The sequence below is a fragment of the Dasypus novemcinctus genome, chromosome 9 (genome assembly GCF_030445035.2).
Source record: "Dasypus novemcinctus isolate mDasNov1 chromosome 9, mDasNov1.1.hap2, whole genome shotgun sequence".
NCBI lineage: Eukaryota > Metazoa > Chordata > Mammalia > Cingulata > Dasypodidae > Dasypus > Dasypus novemcinctus.
In genome coordinates this window covers 125,122,144-125,145,802 of record NC_080681.1, presented here as the reverse complement: position 1 = coordinate 125,145,802, position 23,659 = coordinate 125,122,144, and the positions used below count along the sequence as shown (strand labels likewise).

General features: G+C 46.7%; 1 protein-coding gene across 16 annotated transcripts in view; it reads right to left on the bottom strand.

The window, feature by feature from the left end:
• Window positions 1-23,659, bottom strand: part of RERE (arginine-glutamic acid dipeptide repeats) — a 517,403-nt gene that overhangs the window by 6,422 nt on the left and 487,322 nt on the right. For all 16 annotated transcript variants that reach the window (XR_011649764.1, XR_011649765.1, XM_004481866.5 and 13 more), the window contains 6 exons: window positions 5,392-5,554; window positions 4,278-4,370; window positions 3,573-3,772; window positions 2,263-2,424; window positions 1,711-1,824; window positions 31-1,397 (listed from right to left, as the gene is read on the bottom strand). Coding sequence is in view for 14 of the 16 variants with exons in the window: in XM_004481866.5 (XP_004481923.1) it covers window positions 31-1,397; window positions 1,711-1,824; window positions 2,263-2,424; window positions 3,573-3,772; window positions 4,278-4,370; window positions 5,392-5,554 (2,099 nt within the window). In the remaining 2 variants the exon portion in view is untranslated. The remainder of the gene's footprint in view (window positions 1-30; window positions 1,398-1,710; window positions 1,825-2,262; window positions 2,425-3,572; window positions 3,773-4,277; window positions 4,371-5,391; window positions 5,555-23,659) is intronic.

Below are 23,659 nucleotides of genomic sequence, written 5' to 3'. Positions count from 1 at the left end.
TCTCCCCTGCCCAGCCTCCGGTGATAGTACCTGGCCGACTGGCTGGCATGGCTGGGTGTGTCCACCACTGTGGGCTCGGGGGATGGGCTCCTAGGTGGGGGCGGGGGACTCTCTGGCTCCTCAGCTTCGTCCAGAGCCTCCTCCTTGATCTGGACAGTGGGGAGAGGGCAGGATGCCCCCGCAGGGATGCTGCCTCCTGAAGCCACAGCAGCAGAGCAGGGTGGCTGGGCCGAGGTGCCAGGTCCCGCGGGTGGGGTGGAGGTGGAGGAGCAGGTTGGAGGGGTGATGGGTGAAGGGCCCCCAGGGACAAAGGGGTGCTGAGCAAATGTAGGCTGGGGGGGTACCTGGTGAAGGCCTGCTGGGGGGTGGGAGGCAGCAGCAGGGGGCAGGTTCTGGCTCTGGGTCAGTACTGGGGGCTGGGCGGGTGAGGATGGCAATGGCTGGCTCTGAGGCATGAGCTGCAGGGGGGGTGGGTGGGCCGAGGGGGGATGATGCGTGGACAGGGAGCTTAGGGGCTTCAGAGCCGGAGGGGGTGGAAGGTTGGCATTCATGGAGAAGGGGGAGGGCCCTGAGAGGTGAGGTGGGTGCTTGTGGGCCTGTGGTGCAGGCAGCTGAGGGATGGGTGTGGTGGGTGGGGGCTTGATGTGAGGCATGGCTAAGGGTGCTGGCGGCAGGGGCTGCTCCCGTGGGGGCTGCTGAGCCTGTAATGCTGCCTGAGAAGGTGGGAGCTGCAGCGGGGCATGTGGGGCATGTGGGTGCGCTGCTGCTGGCGGGGCTCCCAGAGGGGCCTGGCCTTGGGAGGCCTGGGGTGGGAGGCTGAAGGGTTGAGGGGGGCCTGGGTGCTGCAGCAGGGGCCCGGCCTGTAAGCCATGAGGGCCGGGTGGGCCCTGGCCATGTGGTGGCGGCTGGGTGTGAGGCGGGGCGGAGGGCTGGCCGGCTGGCCCAGCCAGAGGCTGCAGTGGTGGATGTGGCGAGGGCAGACGCTGAGGATGCAGGGCGGCAGGTGCCTGCTGGATATGGGTGTGGGAAGCAGGTGCTGTGGAGGCCTGCAGCTGGGTAGGGGGCTGAGAGGCTGAGGGGGAGCCTTGTGGAGGGCCTCCAGGGACAGAGGCTGTAGGCCCTGGTGGGGGGAGCTGGCTGATCCCTCCCGGGGCTGTGGAGGGAGCCGGGACAGCCCCACTGGGAACCTGCAAGGCCGGGGTCTGGGCCTGCAGCGTTTGCTGCTGGGCTGAGGAGTCAGAGTCACTCTCGTTGTCCTGGGGACTGGGAATGCTGGGGGACGTGCTGCGATTGTCCTGGTCGATGTCTTTGGGGTCACTGCTGCCCTCATCGTTGACACTGCGGCTGTCCGAGCTCTCTCCCTCACCTTCGGATGGTGAGTTGGGCCGGCTGATCACCTGGGGCCAGACAGAAGGGAGGGGTGGAAATCCCAGGAGAGCAGGGGCTTGCTCTGCCCTGCGCTGCTGGTTCCCAGCTGACAGTAAAGGCTTCTTCAGGAGAAGCAGGAAGTATGGCCCCAAGGACCACAGGTCCTATCTTGATTTATCTCAAAGGCTGCCCTAGCTGTACCCCACACTGGCCTGGGCCATGAACTCTAGTTGCCCTCCTGTGAGAAAAGGCACTGCCATTCTCCAGGAAGAAGAAGCTGGGCCAGGGGCTTCTCAACAGCCATCAGTGTGTTAGTCAACAGTGTGCAGCTGCAAAGCTCACCTGAGTTTTAGTTTTCTTGGAGCTGGTCCTGTCTGCCTCCTCCGTATCTGAGGCTACCTTTTCTCGCTGGCGCTTGGTGCTCTTCAGAGGTGATGACGCTTCCTCCTTAACCTTCTGCAGTGGGAAGGCCCATGAACAGGCCATCAGGCCAAGGAAGTATATCCCATCAGCCTCCCATAAGGAAATGACGACTGCTCACTGTCCCTCTGCTCCCTGATTCCGAGCTCCATCTCCAGAAGCCAGAGAGCTTGTGGAAGGGGCCAGCCGGGGCCAGGAAGGAAACAAGTAAGTGGGGACAGGGAGTACTTGGCTCTGGAGAGAGGTCCTTGGGAAACTCAAATCACAGATGGCTCCCAAAGGTGAAGGCCTGAAGGGCAGCGCTGGGAGCAGAGATGGATACCCCAGCTCAAGGCACTGGGCCTCCAGTCCGCACTGCTGACCAGGGCAGTCCTGTGTCTGAGGGAAATGAGCACCAATAACAGCAATCCTGGGTTTTAAGGGGTAGGCAGGAGGAAGGGGCCGAGCAGTCCCACCCAATCAAAAGCACCTCACCTTGGCAGGCTTCTTCACGGTCTCAGATTTACTGTCATTGCTGGAGGTGCTGGCAGCACTGGGTGAGTTCCGGCCACTGGAGCGGATGTCTTCCGTGATGGGAGAGGTGCGACCATCAGGGCTGGCTGGCTGCTTCTTCCGACCACTGCGCAGTGTAGACATCTGCCCCCCAACCAGAGGTGGGTGAGAATGGATCCCCAGACCCCACGTGGCTCTTCCTAAACTGCCCTGTCCCCCACAAGAAGAGGAGGGCAGATCCCACCCCCTCCCCTGACAACCCCACCCCAGCACCCTGACAACCCACCCCAGCACCCTGATCAACAGGAGGTACCCGTGCCTTGCCCTCATTATGCAGGAGGTCACTGTGGAGCTGAGGGGACAGGTGGGGTGGGTGACCCCTCACCCAATGTAAAGCCCAAGCATTCCTCTCAAGGCCCTGCCCTGTGTGATGCCTGCTGGGAAGGACTAGGGCTTTCAGGGAGGCAGGAGGGCAGTGAGGGCAACACGCCCTGCAAAGTTCTTCCTAAACACAACCCCACACAGTCATCTTTAAATCATCTCATCCTTTTGGTTTATTCCACCTAACTGCCCACTCTCCCCATCAGAATAAACGAAACATTCGCTGACTTTTTGACAGGATGGAAGTGACCCAAAGAGATGAGGCTGTCAAATAAATTAGCCACCAGTCTCTTCAGCATGTTTCTGCAAAACCATGAGGGCTCAGAAGAAATTGTGGTGCAGTGGTTAAAGCTGGCTCATCTGCTCCCGGCAGCCTAACAGGACGCTAGGGTTAGAGGAAGGTGAACAGCCCCACCACAGGCAGAATGGGATACGAGGCAGACCAGTGCCAAACTGAAAGGCCCTGTCAGTGACCTCAGCCCTAGCCCTGAGAAGCCCTCTCCCCAAAAGGCTCCGGCCACAATTCCAACCTGGGAAACAGAAGGGGCTATGTGGTGCATAAAAAATGTACCAAAAACTTCCAAAACTGCACCAAAAATTGAAAAAAAAAAAAAAAAAAAGTTAAAAGAGGCTGAAAGTTTAAAGTTGCAGTAATACATCACACTGGAGCACTGGTGCTAAGGAGAAAGGAAGGTCTGAGGGACCTGGAGAGCCTGCAAGCAGCCAGAAACCAAGAGCCCAGATCTCTCTGTAAAATAAGCTCAGCTCTATATCCACTAATTCCTCTAAGACCTGAGTGAGAGAAGAGAGTGAAACACTCTTCCCAACTCCATAGACTGTGCGTTCCACTTGGAGGGGTGAGGTCCTCGTCCCAGATGCCCCGGGCTTGCAGCAGTGGGCGGGGGACTCACCGAGCCCCGGCTTCGCCGTGTCCTCATGCTGTGCTTCCCACTGAGCCCATCGTCTTCCTCTTTCACGGGTTTGAACATGAAGGGTGGGGGGTCCACTGGCTTCTCGATGGGGGGCAGCTCACCGTACTTCTTGAAGTGGATGCGGCAGTCCGTGCAGAGCAGGATGTTCTCGCGGCCCCCGTGGTGCCAATCTTTAGAGGCTGTGTGAGGAAGAGTCTTGGAAGCCACCTGGCTCCTTGGGGATGTCTGAGAAGGGAGGCCCTTCTGTGGACTTGGTCCAGTCCTCGTGCCAAGAGAACCAAGCAGCCTGGGGCTTGGATAGCACAGGAGCTGGGGCCGCCCTGCTCTGTGCTGGTGCCAGGAATGGGTCATAGGAACATCTGCTGCCCCCTCCCATCTCTGGGTGTCAGGAGGAGCCAGCAGCTGGCTCCCAGGAACCACAGACCTTGAGCTTAAGCAGGGGCCATCCTCCCCACTGGCCAGTGCTCCACACCAATTGCTAAACAGGGAAACAGTTGAATAAAGATTTTCACTTTTCTCAAGTGACCCCAAGGTACAACACAAATGCAAAATCAATGATACCCCTGGCAGGTCTCCAACTTGACTCATCAAACACTGAGAACCTAGGCATCCCCAAGCTTGGCCTGCCCCTGCGGCCTCACCAAGCCCACCCTGCCCTGCCCCAGGGGGCTGTCAGGTACTTACTGGTGGTGAAGCAGTGGCGGCAGGCGTACCCTTTCAGTTCCTGCTCACTGTCTTCACTGTCAAAGTCATCCTCGCTGGCTGAACTCAGGTCCACTGGGCACAGCGGGCACAGAGAAGGGTAGGAGAGAAGCCATTATGCTTGGCCAAGACATGGGACCACCCTGTAAATTCTGGCCTGCCCTACCTCAGAGCTACCAGCCAGAGTGGCATTTTGGGCTGAGGAGGGCAGATCTGAGAGGCCCACTTTGAATCACTAAGGGTCGGTCACCAACACACAGAGTTTGTGTGTGAGGAGTGGTGCTCAAGGACCTGCCCTGCCAGACAGGGGTGGATATCATACCTGCATCCTGGGGTGCAGGCACTGATGTCCACAACTGGCTGGATTTGAATTGGGGGGGGGGGGGGAGTACACCCATGACGTCTGCCCCTAGCTCACCCAGGCACCCTGAGGAATCCCCTCTCGACTTCACGCCACCCCATTCCTGGCCTCTCATAATCCTACTATATTATTTCTGGTTGTTTGCATGGGTAGTCTAAACGCCCCTGCATCGGAGTGCCCTTGCCACAACAGCAGCTTTCTCCAGTGTAGGCTGTTAGGGGTTGAGAAGGTGTCACGTGTGAGCTTCATTGTTATATTAGGTTGCATTTCAGCTTAGAACCCAGAAGGTCTTAGTGAAGCACTTGTTTCTTCTCAGAGGAAAAAAAATGTTGATTTGATCTTATTACTATCAAAATAAGAGTAGAATGAGAACTTAAAACAGTTCATCATCTACTGGGTGGGAAAAAATCTCTTTGAGTACTAAAATTACCACAGACCAACACCAAGACCAAGCCCTAACACTTTCAAAAAAAAAATTAAGCCAAGTTAGAGTCATTAGAAAAGTTAACTGTACAAATAATATTGAAAACTCTCCACACTGTACCCATCCACCCCAATTAAAGGTATATTTAGGTGAGGCTTCACAAACACGTGCACACGGGCTTGCACACAAGACGAATCTCTGGGTCATCAGCTCAAAACCAAAGCCCTCTGCAAAGGCTACTGGGAAGACACAGGTGCATGTGACTGTGTCTCCCACACCCATTGAGGTGCCAAGACCTTCTCCCCACTTACAGAATTCACTGGAGGGGGGTCTGGAGGGCGTGTTGACGGGCGTGGAGGCTGTGCGGGTCTTAATCCTCCTGAATACAGCCTGCCTGCGGTGCCTACGATGGGCTCGGGAGCTGGCTGCTTCTGGGGTTTTCTTCCAGTAGTAATAGAAGGTGATCAGCTCCCCCTGCAGGAAGGAAGAGGTGGCAGTGAGCTAAAGGATCCAGAAGGGTTTGGTTTGTCTTTTAGATGTCCCCCTGACTGTTCCCTCTTTTGGGAGAGGAAGCTGGGTTTACAACCATACCAGACCAGAGAGGAATACAAAGAGCAGCTTGCTCCTGAAGCTGTAAGGGGAGGGTGGTTTGCTCAGGAATGCACCAATGAGCTGCCCATGGCTGGGCTAATGGGGCCTGTCTCCTCAGTCCATCGAAGCATAACTTCCAGACATTGAAGACATTCACTGGTTCAACAAATATTTGTTGGGTGCCTACTATGTGCCAGACACCACCATTGTTTTAAGCATCTGAGACACATCAATAAACAATAGACAAAAAGGAAAGAAAATTCCTGCCCTCACAGAGTTTACATTCGAGGCATGTGTGTGTCCACGTGTATACAGATATTGTTTTTTTCACAGCATTCCAGAAATACCAGACAGGTGTGAGACGGTTCAGAAATGCATGGCCAATTAGACTATCCCAGAAATAAACAAAGAAAACCCTGAAGTGGTGGGGGAACTCTGGCAACGGTTCTGTTGACTATTTGGGGAAATACCTTGTTCAGCTAAACATGACTGACAAGAGACTGATGTCTTAAAAGATCACTCTCAAGGTAAAGTATCTTTACCTAGAATTTTTAAAGCATCCCATAAAGCAGTGAAAGAGTCTAGATTATGTTGTTCCTTTCTACTTAAACGACGTTATAGAAAGTTAGTTAACAGGCCACACTATCTTACCCTGGCACGTGGTCCCTGGGAGCATCCACATGTGGAGGTGGGAACTTCCTGACCCTTGGCCAGCGCCGGCCAGGCCTCACTGAAGGCTCACTGTTTTGTGAATTGAGGAGCCAAGAGAAGACAAAGATTTTATTCTCCAGTGACTTAAGATCCAGTTGAAAAGACTAAAGTTGGAAGAGACTAACCAAAGAAGCCTAGATCCTATGAAACAAAGTCTTATGATAGATGCTGAATATCCCCCACAGGTGAAGTTCCGTTAAAAACGCTCCCGGAGAGAACTAGCAAGATGCCCGCAGAGTAAGGAGCTCCTAGAGTCAGCTCCTGCTACAGGGCAGTTAGCAAACACCCAGAGCTCTCTGCAGCTAGCTCAAGCACCTGTCTGGGGGCTCCAGGAGACCAGAAGAGCATCCTGCAACATAGTGGAAGGAATGGAAGGAGGAGACTGCCCATTTGCAGAGAAGACTTGTGAGTAGAGGCTCCACGCCCCGCAGGCGGGTGCCATCCTCCACTGGAGGCACAAGCCGCCTCGGGAGCTGTTCTGCGGCTGGAATTGAAAGCTCCACTTTCCCAAAACAGGGGAGCAAGGGACAGTTGGGCACCAACTTCAGCTATGATGAGGGAATTCAGTGGGCTACAGTATGATCCTGAGAACAGCTAAGGTTTGAGCCTGTCCAGGTTAGAAAGAGGCTGGGAACCGCCATCGTAACTCTGTGCCTGGCACGAGGGGAAGCAGGGTGGACTGAGGATCCCAGTGCTGGTGGGGACTGGCTTCTTCCCATCCAGATCATACTGCAGGTCTAGCGTAGGCCCCTGTGCCACCTCCAGCAGGGAGGAAGCTGCGGGGACCGGCACCAGCCTCTCCGAGAAATTACTGGCCAAGCCGTGAAGGCTGGTGATTATCCTACTCTGGTGGCACAAACCACCCCAGGAGCTGTTCTGTGATAGGAATCGGAAGCTCCATTTCCCAGAAACGGGAGGAGGAGATGGTTGGCTGCCGATTTCGGCTACGGACTGGGAGACTTGGCTGGTTATGAGATAACCGTGGGAACAGCTGAGGTGAGAACCAGCCCAAGACAGAAACAGGGCAGTAGCCGCCATTCTGATTCCACCCCCAGCGTGAGGGGCTGACTGAAACTCTCATTGTCGGCAGGAACCAGATCAGCCTGCAGCCCGCCTAGGCTTCAGCCCTGCCTCTGGCAGGGAGGAGGCTGAGGAGCCCTGTACCAACCTATACACATAACTGCAGGGAACTGGGCTGGCACTGATTGAAAATCAGAAGTCTACCAGAGCAAGTGCGGTCATCTTGGACCCACACTGCATAGAATTGCTGCCCACACATGCAGCTCCATCCCTGCCCCAGGCAGGGGAGAAAGGGATGTGAAGCTTCATCAGTCTCTCTGGGCAACCACAGTCTAGGCCTGCACACGGATTATTCCACATAGCTATGACTCTGTCCCTACCCGTGACAAAGGAGAAAGCTGGAAGAAGCTTCATTGGTCTCTGGGCAATGAGGGCAGCTTGAGCCTCCACAGCTTACAGCAGCAACTACATGCTTGGCTCCTACTGCACAACCAGCAAGGGAGAAACAAAAGGAAGCCCTAAAGAGAAAAACTGCACCCAGAAAAAATACTCTAGTAAGCCAGATGTGAAGACACCAACAAAAAATTACAATCCACACCAAGAAACAGGACGCTATGGCCCACTTAAAGGAACAAGATAAGCTTCCAGATGACGTAAAGGAGTTGAGACAATTATAGACGTTAAAACAAATCTCCTTAATAAATTCAATGAGATGGCTAAAGAGATTAAGGATATTAAGAAGACACTGGATGAGCACATAGAGCACACAGACATTGAAAGCATACATAGAAAAATAGCAGATCTTATGGGAATGAAAGGTGCAATCAATGAAATTTAAAAAACACTGGAATATATAATAGCAGATTTGAGGAGGCAGAAGAAAGGACTGGTGAGCTTGAAGAAATGGCTTCTGAAAGTGAACATACAAAAGAACAGATGAAGAAAAGAACGGAAAAAATTGAACAAGGTCTCAGGGAACTAAAGGACAGCAAAAGGCATGTAAACATACGTGTCATGGGTGTTCCAGAAGGAGAGGAGAAGGTAAAAGGAGTAGAATGAATATTTAAAGAAATAATGGTAGAAAATTTCCTGACCCTATTGAAGGACATTAGATATCTATCTGAGAAGCACGACAAACTCCCATCCGAAAAAATCCAAATAGAAACTCCAAGACACATACTCATCACAATGTCAAAGGCCAAAGACAAAGAGAGAATTCTGAGAGCAGTAAGAGAAAAGCAATGCATAACATATAAGGGATATCCAATAAGATTAAGTGCTAATTTCTCACCAGAAACCATGGAGACAAGAAGACAGTGGTCTATATATTTAAGATACTATAAGAGAAAAACTTCCAGCCAAGAATCTTATATCCAGCAAGACTGTCTTTCAAAAATGAGGGTGAAATTAGAATATTTACAGATAAATAGAACCTGAGAGAATTTCTAAGCAAGAGACCAGAATTTCAGGAAATACTAAAGGGTGTGCTAGAGTCTGAAAAGAAAAGACAGGAGAGAGACCTGGAAGAGAGTCTAGAAATGAAGATTATATCAATAAAAGTAACTAAAAAGTGTCAAAAGAGTGATGAAAATAAAATGACGGATAAAACTTAAATAGAAATAAACTTAACCAATGATGTAAAGCACTTGTATTCAGAAAACTGCAACTTAATGTTAAATCAAGAAAGGCCTAAATAACTGGAAGAACATTCCACGCTCATAGATTGGAACACTAAATATCATTAAGAGGTCAATTCTATTCAAATTGATATACAGATTTAATGCAATCCTGATAAAAATTCCACCAGCATTAAGGAAAAAATTGAAAACATGATCATTAAATTTATTTGGAAAAGTAAGGAGATCTGCATAGCTAGAAACATCATCAAAAGGAAAAGTGAACCCTCATCTCCAGACTTTAAATCATAATACCTACCTATCGTGGTAAAAACAGAATGGTACTGGCCTAAAGACAGACACAATAGACCAATGAAACCAAATTTATGGTTCAGAAACAGACCCTCACATGTATGGTCAAGTGATTTTTGACTAGCGTGTCAAACTCACACAGCTTGGACAGAACAATCCATTCAACAAATGGTGCTGAAAGAATTGGACATCCATTGCTGAAAGAAGGAAAAAGGACCCCTATCTCACACCTTTTCCAAAAACTAACTCAAAATAGATCAAAAAACTAAAATTAAAAGCAAGAACCATAAAACTTCTAGAAGAAATTATTGGAAAATATCTCCAAGACTTGGTGGTAGGTGGTAGATTCTTAAAGGAGATAAGAGAAGGACTGCATGGACTACTGATGTTTAATGTATATAGAAGTCTTAATTAGCTTTACTGTAAAATTGTGGAAATGTATAGAGTGGATGGTAACACACAGTAACAGCTAGTTTATAAATGCAGATGTGACTGAAAATGGTAGTCTAGTTATGTAAATGCCAAGTGACAGAATGCTTGAGAATAATCTAGGAACTGGACAGCACAGTAAACCAAGAGGTGGGTGAGAATTGTGGTTGATGGTACAGAAGCAAGAGTGTCCTTTGCGAGCTAGAACAAATGTATATCCCTACTGCAGGGTGTTGGGAATGTGAAGAAGCATGGGAAAAAAAACAGCTAGAGTGACCTATGGACTGTGGTTAGTAGTAATAATATAATATTCTTGCATCTATGCAAAAGACGTACTGTCTTGATACTGAGGCAGTATGGAAAAAGTGAGCCAAATGTATGCTATAGACATGGCAATAATCAGATGATATTATTTTATCTGTAGCAAATGACACACCACATAGTGGTGTGTTGATGGAAGGGTATTGTTTGGGAATTCTGCACATGTGCATGATTGTTTTATAAGTTTACAACTTCTGTCCTAAAAAATATATTTAAAAAATAATAATAGGGTGGGTTGGGGGAAATACACACCAAATGTAAGATAAGGACTATAATTAGTACTAAGATTTTGACTATATTCTTCCATAATTTGTAACAAATATCTCAGGACAATGCAAGGTGTTGGTGGAGGGTTGATGTATGGGACCCCTGTATGATGTTATGCACGCTTGCTTTGTGAGTTCACAACTTTTACTATACACTTAATTATTTATGTATGTTCATATATAAATGATATAAAGATAATAATCAGATTGGTTAGGGGAAAAATATTTTGTTTAGAAGTAAATCTTGAAAATGCTCTGTAATCATTAATTAAAAAGATTTAAAAACAATGCAAGTTATTGCTGGTAGGGTGAGATGTTATATATGTTTGATGTTATACGTTTGTTTTGTAAGTTCACAACTATTATACACTTATTGTTTATGTATGTTTATGTATGAGTGATATATTTCAATTTAAAAAAGTTAAAAAACAAAAAACAAAAAAACAGTCCTGGAGGCAATGGCCTTTCAAGGTGATGACAAGTAAGCTGGCAGAGAAGTGGGCACGTCTGAGGTATGGAAAAGCAGGAAATGCACATGCGCTAGGGAGGAGTGCAAAGACATCAGGGCTGGACTATTATGTGCATTTTTCTAGAAAGTGAGACCACAGCCCTTAAAGATTCTTACAGGATGGTTATGATTCAACAACTTCTGACTGGCTTCCATAAACTATTGTAGCAGTTTGATATAGTTATGAATTCCAAAAATAACTATTGGATTATGTTTGTAAACTGTTCTGTACCTGGGTGTGATTAAATTATGATTAGGGCTTTGATTGGGCTATATCAGTAGGTAGGTGGGGACTCACATTTAGAAAGCATGGAAAAGGATGGAATAGGAGGTTTTTTTTTAAAGATTTAAAAAAAAATTTATTCTCTCCCCTTGCCCCCCCCTGCCCAATTGTCTGCTCTCTGTGTTTTTCTGTATCTGCTTGTATTCTTGTCAGCGACCCTGGGAGTCTGTGTCTCTTTTTGTTGCGTCATTTTGCTGTGTCAGCTCTCCACGTGTGCAAGCGCCACTCCTGGGCAGGTTGCGCTTTTTCATGTGGGGCGGCTGTCCTTGAGGGGTACACTCCTTGTGCATGGGGCTCCCTATGTGCCCCTGCATGGCACAGCACTCCTTGCGCACATCAGCACTGCGTGTGGGCCAGGTCACCACACAGGTCAGGAGGCCCTGGGTTTGAACCCTGGACGTCCCATGTGGAAGGGAGACGCTCTTATCAGTTGAGCCAAATCTGCTTCCCTAGGAGGGCTTTTAATATTGAAGTTTTGATGCTGGAGTTTGATGCTGAAGTCTTAAGCTAGAGCCCTGTGAAGTAAGCACACAGAGGAAAGAGAAGCCCCGGGAAGAGAGGAACCCAGGAAGCCTGAATCCTGGCAGACATTTGCAGCCATCTTGCTCCAACATAGGGAAACAGACTTTGGTGAGGGAAGTAACCAATGCTTTATGGCCTAGTATCTGTAAGCTCCTACCCCAAATAAAAACCCTTTATAAAAGCCAACAGGCTTCTGGTATTTTGCATCAGCACCCTTTGGTTGACTAATACACTTATATAGCATAAACCACCTGGAGCTGTGGATGTCTTTCCAAGCACCACTTGAAAAAAAGATTGTCACAGCTTTGGTTCTGATTTAAAGATGTTTTCCAAGCATGTCAAAGCCTCTCCCTGAAGCCCAGGCAAGCTCTCTCAGCACAGGATTTGCTCAAATACCAGCTTAAAATATGGAAATCTCTATGTGAGCAGCAGCTGGCCTCCAACTCAGGCTGAATTGATGATAAAAATGCCTCATGATCTGAAGCTCCTTGTAAGAAAACCAGCAAGCAAGCCGTACCTCTCACCCTGAAGATTCAAAGTATTTCCCGGTCTGCACCTAATTTACTCTTTCCTGTATGTCTCAAAGTCCAGAACAGGCAAATTAGCAAAGAAACTAGCAGGAAAGTCAACCCAGCTACCTCCCCTCCTACCCTAGGTTGCTGCTACTGGAGAGAAGGGAGGAGACCCCAGCAGAGTGTACCCAGGTCCTGCCCCACCTTTCCAGCAGGAGAGGGCTCCACTGCACCTGTGGCCCCTCAGTACTGCGGACCAGAAACCACTGAAGGGTTTTAAGCAGAGGAGTGACGTGCTCAGACTCCCATCTTTAAAGGAGACTCTGGCTGCAGTGTTCAGAAAAGACCAATTAGGGAACTACTGAAACAATCCAGGCAACAGATAAATGATGGCTTAGACCAAGTGCTGGCAAAGGAAGCAGCAAAAAATGGGAACTTTATGGACTTATTTGGAAGGTAACACTAACAAGATTTGCTGATGGGTGAAATGTGGGCTGTGAGAAAAGGGGAAGAATCAAGAATGATCCCAAGGTTTCTGGTGTGAGTAATAGAAAAGACGGAGTTGCCGAGTTACTGAAATGGAGGAGTCAGCAAAGGGTAGACTTTAGGTGGAAATATCAAGAGACTGGTTTTAGACGCGCTAAGTGTAAGATGCCTACTCTGACATCTCAGTACATATGCTGACCAGGCAGCTGAACATAGGAATTCAGCTCAGGGGAGACAGAGGCCTGGCCCTTTCCCCTTTTCAGCATCAAGGGGTATTCTAACCCTCTTACACCAGTCTGATTTAGGCCCACTCTTCTTCTCAAGCAGTCCCAATATACTCCATGAGATCTTAGAGACCCCATAGCTGGCTGGCCCTCAGACTCAACCCCAAGAGGTGGTACAACACAGATTCACAGGCCTTATCCACTGAATGAGATTCCCCAAAGAACGCAGTTGAGCATTTGTGTTTAACAAGCTCCCTGTGTGCTCCTCAGATACAGCCAGGTCTGGAAACCAGTGGTCCAGCTGGAACTGCCTCACAGTTCTGTCTCTCAGAACCAAGGTTATGAGAAGGGGAAGTTGCAGCTGGGGAGCCGGAAGCCACTTCCCAGGCTCCCTCGTCAGCTGCCAGCTCCCCCACCACTGGTGACTACTTGCTAGGTGACCATGTCTTTTTTTTTTTTTTTTTTTTGAGGTACCAGGGCTGGGGACTGAACCCAGGACCTTGTATGCAGGAAGCTGGCACTCAATCACTGAGCCACATTGGCTCCCCAGAATTGTTTTTTTTTGTTTGTTGTTTTTTTTTGTTTTTAGGAGGCACCAGGGACCGAACCCAGGCCCTCCAATAAGGGAAGCAGGAGTTCAACCACTTGAGCTACATCTGCCCGCTCTACTTTTCCTGATCACTCATCCCAGGAAATCATTTAAGACAGCAATTTAAATGAGTGCTAATAAAAAGTACTTTTGAAATCTCTCCTTTTTTACTATTTCTCTTCCCTCCAATAAAATTCTGGTAGCAGTGCTGTCATTTAATTAGGACAGAAGTTATTCTGACATCAGGGTTTGAATCCTCTAAATTTTGAGCAGTCCTCTTTTTAAATTGGGAGCATAACTCAAGAAGAAATGCCACCCATTCCTTACCAACAACAAGAGATCACCAGATAGTGGCCAGGCCTCTGATGGCAACACTCCAGGGATGACTTGTCTTGGAGGAAGTAGGACAGGTCAAGATTTCACAGATGAAGCACTACTCTGGGTCAACCACCCCCAGGATGAACACGTAAGTGCACTCAGGCACGTGCACACGTGTGCGCGCACACACACACACACACACAGAGGCACATACAGACGTACATGTCAATTCTCAGTTCCAGGAGATGGTAACTGAACATAAAGGGAAAATGCAGGGAGTGACCTTGGAATTTTCTGATTTGTTTCCCTATCACAGGTTATTCTACAAATTCAGGCTGTGATGACCCAAGCATACAGTCAAGATTTGAGACTCTCCTGATTTGGGCCACTTTACTTTCCACCTTCCTGACCTGGAAACCCATTTGTTTACAGTAATCCCTCAGTGTTGGCTAGAGAGAGAAAACTCATCAATCTTTTAGGGGATTAAGATACTTCTCATGACATAAAACTGACCCGGCTCTGGCTTTCCTATGAGAAAATATGGAATGGAAGCAAAGGCAGGTCACGTTTATTCTTCAAATACTTTGTCAGTGAAACCTGCCTCATCAGATGAAAAGGTCAAATACCACAGTAAATCACAGCCCAAGTTCCAAGGCTTGACAGAAGAATGAAAAATACTATCACCATCACCATCACCAAAATGGTTCTTTCCCCTTCTCTTTTAACCTGCATCATTTTAGGGGTCAGGGGATTTAGAGGCCTGGGATGAGGGAGGAAATGTGAAGCTATAAGAAACTGAAGGGAACAAAGATGGGAAAGAAAAATAGAAGAAAGGTAGAAAGGTACTACCTGGGTCTCTGCCAAACCTCTAACTTGAACACCATAAAAAATGTAGCCACCCTAATAACCCTAAATTGCGTATGTTTGTAATACATTGCCTCAGTTACAAGTGATTGTGATTATTTCCATTTCTCAAATATGAATGTTTTGAAAGAATCCCAAATGGTTTTATAAGCTAGCATAATTTGCAGATTAAAAAACGAGATGCCAAAAAGCCTAGTGAGGCAGATATGCCCCAAAACAGCTCTAAGATGGAAAAAAGGGCTTACAAAGTCCAGGTTCCAAACTCTAAACCCTTAGTCCTATACCATGTCCTCTAATATGTGACGAAATTAGGACACAAACCAAAGAAATCTAATAATGAAATAAACATCAACTTTGCAATATTTAAGAGTTTCTGAACAAGAATAAAGAGTCCAGAATGTATTTCATCACCTGAGTGCCAAGGATCAAGAGGACCAAGCAAGAAAGACCGTCTTCTCAAATTACAGTTGCTGAGAGCATGAAGAATATAAATTTCAAAATTCTGGCTGGCTGTGATGAAAATGAGAGCCACTGAGTGTACACTTTGAATTAAGTGTTAAGATTAGGGCTTTGATTCAATCATGTCATTAGAGTGCGACTCAGGGTTCAGCCCCATGGGCTGATAAAAACAGACTCTCACACAGACAGAGACACAGAGATAAGAGAAGAACACAGAAAAAGACAGAGAGAACTTGGTTTTGATGCTGAAGCCCTGGGGATAGGTGAGCCATTTGCCTGAGAGTTTACAGCTGACCTTGTGAAGAGACAAGGTCTCTTCCAGCTGAGTCTGGAAAGAAACGAGCCTCAGGAAGAGAGAGAAAGCCTTATGCCAGCCTGCAGCTGAGACAGGAAGAAGCTGCAACCATGGAGCCTTATGAGGGAAGAGGAAGGCTGAATCCTTCGAGACACTGCTGGGCCATCTTGTATCAAAACATGACAACAGACTCTGGGTGAGAAAGTACCTCTTACAGGGAAGCGGACTTTGGCCCGGTGGTTAGGGCGTCCGTCTACCATATGGGAGGTCCGCGGTTCAGGCCCCGGGCCTCCTTGACCGGTGTGGAGCTGGCCATGCGCGGTGCTGATGCGCGCAAGGAGTGCCGTGCCACGCAGGGGTGTCCCCCGCGTGGGGGAGCCCCACGCGCAGGGAGTGCGCCCATGGGGAAGAGCCGCCCAGCGTGAAGGGAGAGGGCAGCCTGCCCAGGAATGGCGCCGCCCACACTTCCCGTGCCGCTGACGACAACAGAAGCGGACAAAGAAACAAGACGCAGCAAATAGACACCAAGAACAGACAACCAGGGGAAGGGGGGAAATTAAATAAATAAATAAATCTTAAAAAAAAAAAAAAAAAAAAGAAAGTACCTCTTACAGTACCTGGACTTGGATCTCTAGGGCCTTGTGATTGTAAGCTTCTACCCCAAATAAATACCCTTTATAAAAGCCAACAGATTTCTGGTACTTTGCATCAGCACCCTCCTTGGATGACTAATACACATGGTCATCAGGGACATGGCCCAAATATAATGTAGCACCATCTCTGGTCATCGGGGAGATGAGACATCCAGGCTGGGTTTTATTAGCTGCCTCTTAACCACTGTAATGTCTACTAAGGGATTATACATCAGAATGGAGTGAATCTAGGAGGATTAGAAACAGAATACTGGTGACCGCATGGGTGGCACCAAACAAAAGAACACAAACAAAAGAACATGTTAGTAAAAGCTTTGGTTCTACAAATAGTGAAGCAGCTCACCACCTCACCAGGAATGAAGTCAACTGAACTTTAATCAAACGTGCATAGTGTGTGTTGCAGAGAACAAAAGCTGTTGCAGGAATCAATAACTTACTGAAACATTAACACAGGCAATCATTGATCAAAAGGCAGCTCTACAAAGGCAGCCTTGCAAATTAGCTCTTGCCCCTGCTTGCAAGCAAACACAGAGGTGTAAGTGCTGTCCACATGAATGGCCTGTAATGATCACTTTGTTCCCAGTGTCCTCACCTCATCTCTCAAGAAGGCCTCACAGTCAACACAGCTTATATCTCAGCATCAAAACTAAACTGCAAGATGAACTAAACTGGTTTAGTGCCTGGGTAAAAAAGAGAAAGAAAAGGAGCAAAGTCATCTCCAATTCAGAGTTACTGGCTGTAGCTTTGCCAAGAGAAATTTTCCCCCTTGATCTGATTTTCATTTGAGCCAACATTTTAAATTTTTTTCAAAATGTCTTAAAGGGAACTGCTGGGAAAGGCTAAGTAATATTTCTTACACAGTGTCTGCTCTGCAAAGGCCCAAATATCAGGAAATGTTTCTTTTATATAACTTCTCAGGTTAGCAGTTCTAACTTCATAGAGGATGTTTTGGTCTTCAAGGACTAGAGGCTGCAGAGAGAGGCCACTGGCTAGTAGCCGGCAAGGTTGATAATGCTAGACAGCTTGCATGCCCTGCCCATCCTCACCCACAAGCTTTGCTGGCCACTATGACTCCTGCACATCAGAAATAGGGAGCAGGGAGGAGAGGTCTAACGTGAGGGTTTTCAAGAGTATGGTTCAAAGATCCTGGGGAATTGTGGAGATATTTCATGGGATCTGTGAGGTCACTGCTATTTGTATAATAGTGAGATATTATTTGCCCTTTGGTCTATATTTAGCAGCTGTGCCCCGCCCCCCCCCCATTCCTTTCCTTTTTCTTTCAGGGTACGGGGCTACATTTTCCCAGAAGATCATATGAAAGAAGCCACTGGCAATTCTACAGTTTTTGTTTCTGCATTTCTGTATCAGCTTCCTCCCAAAGCACCCTCTCCACACACACAGGTCTTCTCCCCAGGCTACATACTCAGGGTGAGAAAAATAAACATGTTATGTTCTCTGACTTTCCATAAAAAGGCTCCCAGCACCAGCCACGGGGCTTCCTGGGCTTAGGCCATTTGTCATTCGCAGGAGGGCTGTTTCCTCCCCCTCAGTGACCATGTTATATCTGTGGTCTATGTTAGCAGAGAATCCATCAAGTTCACTCGCACACAACTTAAAATGCTAGGGCAGGCCTTACTAACATTACACCTGGGCAATCCAAACTGAAGCAAAAGGGGATGGGGCTGTTAAGTCTTGCCAGCTCACAGCTTAAAGGTAGTTTTTCAGGTCTAAAATCCATCTCAAGCACAAGTTCTCCTGGTATGGCTAGGCCCAGCTCTGCTTTACCTTGGGGTAACAAAATAGCAACATGGTTCCAGGGGTTGAGTGAACATTCCACTGTGTGTGTGTTTGGGGGGGGGGAGGTGGAATTGAAAGCCTTACTGCAGAAGACAACTTGACTGGGTCTCCTTCCTGTTTCACAAGCAGGTGAATTTATCTGCAGGCATTTGGTTCACTAAAATGTTGTTTGCAAACATAAGTGCTATTTAATTTCCTCAGGTACTGACAATGCTAAGGGATGAGACCCTGGAACTTGTCCTGCCCAATTAAAAAATAAGTAGCAAAGGCTCATTTCATTCTGAGCCAGCAGGCCTGTCCTCAACATTGAGCACAAGAGCCAAGAACGCCTTCCCCAAGGTTCTCTATGCCTTAACTCCGCCAAAGTCCCTCAGAATTTGGAGCCTCTGGGAGGTGGAGTGGAGGCAAAAAAAAGGTAGTCAATTATTTTTGCCTCATATTAGATATAAAAGGGTACACCCAAGATTGAATTCAAATTTATTTTTGTGATTGTAACAGATTACTATTTTTACAGTCACTAAAATAGGCCTGGATCCTCCCCACCTGGAAGTATGGGAGATGAGGCAGGGGACCCTGGCATATGGAGCACAGGGTGTATGTAGACTGTCTCTACTATTACCATCCTTTATCACCCCATCCCCCACCGCATCCCTCCATTTCCCCTTCCCCAATCAATTCAATGCACAGAGCAGGGAGTATTTAACTTCCATCCTGGCAATTCTAGCAGAAATGAATGATGAGGACTGGCTGTTTTATAGCTATGTTAAGGAAGGCCTTGGAAATCCAGTAACCTGCCTACTCCTACATGGGGGTGGTGAGGGGGTAGAGGATAGCAGGGGAGAGAGTATGAATTTGAAAGAACATTAGGAGAGGGGAGAGAGAGGAGGAGGAAATCTAATCAGGTCTCCAGCCTACCCAGGTCACTACACCCACAGGAGTATCCACTGCGGGCTGCCCACAGATGCCTTCTCCAAAGGTGAAGTTAATTTCCTCTTCAACAGCAAAGTTTCAAGAGGTGTCCTATCTGGGCCAAGCACTGCTTACTGAAAAAGGGGTCAGCAAGGGAGATAGCAGGTGGGGGTGGGAGGGGTAGGCCTGGATGCTGCTCATGGATAATGGGATTATAAATACAGCTTCTTTTTGAAGCTATTTGACAGGTCACATCACTGAGTTTTGTGTGTGTTTTTTAAAGATTTATTTTATTGATTTCTCTCCCCTTCCCCCCCCCCATTGTCTGCTCTCTGTGTCCATTCGTTGTGTGTTCACTTCACTGAGTTTTAAACTCCAGAATTTTGCTCTTTTGTACCTAATCCCACCCATCACTGAGAGCTCAGACAGCAGATGGGACGGCACCTGCTGTGGCAGGGCTAATGAATGGGTGCCTCTGCCCTGCAAATGATACACCAGATTGCAAAGGTTAGAAAGTAAGCATTTAGAAGAAATTACCTAAATTCCTAAAAACATATTAACACTGTTCATATATGCTAAATAAATATTCCAACATGAATATGTAGAGAAAGAGCAGCTAAATGATCTCTACACAATACCTTTAATTTAAGGACTAATGTGTAATAAGAATCTGTTTTCTGATTTTTGTTGGAAAAAAAAAAAGGCCCATAATTATCATACAGTTTCTTCTTTGGTGGTCCATGTAAAGGGGATGAAGAAACCTATCATTTACAGGATGGAGTAATGTAAAACTTTTTTTTTAAAGGTGTATATTTTCCAGGCAAAGGTTCCAGCAAGCAGTGAATAACTATGAAACAAGGCCCAGAATGGAGCAGAAGAAGGAAGGAACACAGTGAAAAGCAGCTTCTCTGACTTCATCCCCCAATTATGGTACAGGAACGGTGGAGGCACAGGAAGGGCACCTCGTGACTCTGAGACCTCTGGGAGCCTGTGTGGACTCTGTCCCTTAGAGTGCTCCATCTGGAGGTCCTCAATCTGGAAGTCCATGAGACACAGCCTGGGAATTTCAGCTGCATTTTTTATTATTTGTGGGCAAAAATGAATTCAAAGTAGTGAAAGTATAAGGCTGGCTCTGACCACTATGCACAACACTGGAAGGGAGAAGCTGGCACTGGGCAGAACATAAGGAGCAGCCCCTTTACGGATCTTTTTCTAGCAGGCAAATGGTTGTCTTCCAGCAACGATAATTAACATGGTATTCTTTTGGGCTCTTTCTTTCCTTAACCAACTGAATCTTCTAATCCCCAAAGGAGCCCCCGACACTATCAGCCAGCTCTGCTATTAATTGTTAAATACCACCTCTGTGATCTCAGTGTGTGTGTGGCAGAATGATGATATGCTTGAAGGTACATAGCACAGAAGTGGCTTCTAGAATCACAGCCTCCTGCATGCAAGAGGCTGGAAGGGCACCTGATCTAGCATGCTATCCAGGAGTAAGTCCGAGGCAAGCCCAAAGGTGAGGCAAGCCCAAAGGTGGATTCACCTGTACCTAAATCCAAAGTGGGAGGCAGCCTGCTTCTGGGCAAAGCATCTCCTCTTACCCACCTTCAGGTCCTGTTCTGGGAAAAGGAGGAAGGAATGGAGAAAAGGGAGAAAGGAAGAAGGACAAATTGGAGGTATGTGATGTAATGATGATGATGATGATGTGACAGTGATGGATGGTGATGGTGATGTTAAGGCCTGATTAAGATTCCCATAGAGATGTTCCTGAACTAGGTTCCCGTCCCACTTTTTAAAAAAAATCCTAGTTGGCAATGTTTTAAAAAGTTTCTTAAATTTAAATTTTCGGTGTGTTTTAATTTAAATGTGCACAGTGTGAAGGAATTAGATAGTTTTGTTTTGTTTTTCAATCAAAATTATAATGAGATTTCCTAAGTCCTATGTTGGTTTAGTTGCTGACCTCAGAGTCATTGCAGATCATACCTCTGGTCACACCTCCACTTAGATGTCCAAAACTTGAGGTTCTGCTAATGGACTGGGCTTGGCCTGTCTCCTCCCACAGAGACCTGGTGAGTCTTCCCAAAGCCCAACTTAGCCTTATTACCTCCCTCTCCAAACCACTGATGGTTCCTCTGGGCCTCCAGAACACAGGCCAGTCTGCTTTTTCCAGACCTTCCCCTCTGTCCTTGGAAGACCTCACCACGGCATTCCCTACCTCTACTGGCCTGTGGCTTATGCCAAACACAAAGGCTGGTTTGCTGACCTCACTGCTCTCCTTGTGTTGGCAGCATGCAGCCCACAAAGCCTTGCCACCTCCTCAGTTCCATGTCCCAAAAGTCCTCCTCACTACAGGAAGCTAGCACCATTCTATATAGATACTACCTTCATCTTGAAGCCTCTTCTCCTTGGTCTCTAACTGTAGGGTAAGACATCCATCATCATGAAGTTTTTAAATTTTATTTTAACACTTACAATGTTTAATTTTTCCTTTCCTCCTGGCACAGACAGGTTCTCCTTAGGCTGTAATCGTGAATGAGCTTGTCTAATTTCCCAAAGTCTGTGTCCATTTAACCTCTGAGTACCCTACAGGTCTAGGACATCTTGAAAATAATAGGTGTTAAGTAAACATTTGAGGAAATGAGTGTATTTCCTGAGAATTAAAATTCACTTACATATGTTAACTAAAATTAACTCTAAAAGGATAAGAAGAGTTCTTTGATTATATTTAGTATTATGAAAAATTACGCGTTCTTACTTTTGTTTCATTTTCCACTCATCAGTGAAAACTTAATCTGCAGGAGGTGTTCAGGAGCAGCTGTTCTGAAGGTCGGGGCATGGGCAGGCAGGAGGATGTGCTTAGGAGCCCAAGACTACCATTTCACATGCTGACTTACAAGCAAGCAATCCAGCCAGTAACATTTCACTAGGCTAAGGAATCTAAAACAACATTGGCTAAGCACTAAAAATACCTACTTTCCACATCTTAATTTTAATCTTCACAGGTACCCATACTAGATAAATGTCTTTATAATGCCTGCTTTAAAAACAAAGTGACTGGGGCAAAAAGAAATCTTGTGGCCAACTCGTACAGCTGCAGTGGTAGCCCTGGGCAGTCTTTTTCCAGTCTAATGCTCTTAACCACTCTGTCATGCTGCTTCTCTAAAAAGTTTGACAACCACCAATTTAAACAATGAAGGAGAAACAGCCATCTAGATTTTGACAGAACTGTACCAGCCTGAAGCAATTTCAGAGGTACCAAAATCAGGAACACATTTGGTAGGCACAGGTGCATAATCAGAAGCCTAGGAAAATGTTTTCTACTTCTCATACCAAAAATAAATTCCAAGGATCATGTCAGACAGATATGGGAGGCCCACAACCTTTCCCAACCCACTCACCAAGCCTCCAGTCATCCATTCATTGGTTTGTGCAACAAGAAGAGCCTTCTGGCCTACTTTTGGCTGAGGCTACATGTCAGAAATGTACCAAGTAAGGAGACCCTCACCTGCTTCTTGCTCCCAAAGCAGGGATGCTTCCTTCCCTGGCAGAAAGTTCAGGGTTTAGAGCAGGAAGAGTCCCTACAAGATATGGGGCTCTGCCCAAGAACAAGAGACTTTTATATTCGCCACACGCTACAAAGCATCCTTCCAAATTACCTCCAGCAAGAAGCATCTATTTAAAGCAGTGGCTTCAAACTCAGAACCATGCAGGTGGTTTTCCCCAGTCTCTACATGCTTGTCACTCACACTGCAGAAAGCTCTGGCACAGAAGCCCTAGGCAGTCCTAACATAGTGACAAAACCAGCCTTCCCTTAGCACAGAGCCCACACACAGGGCCTACTCAGGGCACTTACTTTTGGTTTTACTGAGCTGTCTGATTAAAGACTATTAACATTTTAAATGTAACAATGCCAACATTATTGTTTTCTCAGAAAGGTCTCCCAAACCCCAAGAATTAATTCGTTGAAATCAGTTTTTCTTTCCCACAAGTGACTACTACATTATTTCCTGAATTCATTTTATTAGCATTCAGCAACAGGGCAAGTGAGATGTGGTTATATCACCACATCACCTTTCTTAGTGTTTTCTAGTTCCTGGAACAAAACCACAATTCTACCAGCAAAAGAAGAAAAGAGAGAAAGGAAAAAAAGAAAGCTATAAAACTGTTAAAACTGCCCTTCTCCATCTCGTAAACATTTTTCTGTGTATCGACCCTTCATTATATGTGCAATCTTATTATCCCTGCACAATATCAAACTGACATCCATCAGGGTCACCTTATAAAATATACATCGGCAATGTAACATTTAATGATGGGAACTAGCCTAGAGATGAAGGATGAGAGAGGGTGGCATGCTGCAAGACAAATAGATCATCAGTTATATCTATGAATTTCCCGAGGTGATAACTGAATGATAGGGGCTGGAGGGAAATCCATTTTTGAGCCCAGAAAATATAGTTAGGAGAAAAATGTTTTTGTATTGGAAGCATGTAATGACTGCCAGGAAATGAGAACAGCTACTCTAGCAACATTGCTTTTTATATTTTATGGTTTTTATGGATGTACAGCAAATTATCAAGTACCATTTGCTTCTGCAAGTTGAATTTTAAAATAAAGGACAAACTTCCTCATTACAAAGAAAGGAAAACGATATTTAATTTTGTCATTGTATCACATTTGTTTAATAAAAGGAGCAGAAGCAAAGATGACTCCTCAAAGTACAAAAACACAATTAGGATACCACCTCCTTCTCCCTAGATGTGAAATATCTCACCTCTACCTGAAATTGGGATTTAACCTAAGGCAAAGATTTACGAATCCATTCAGGCTTGTGGACCCACTCTGTGCTAGCTATCTGGCCTCTGTCTCAAACCTGGGGCAGAAGTAGTTTCAG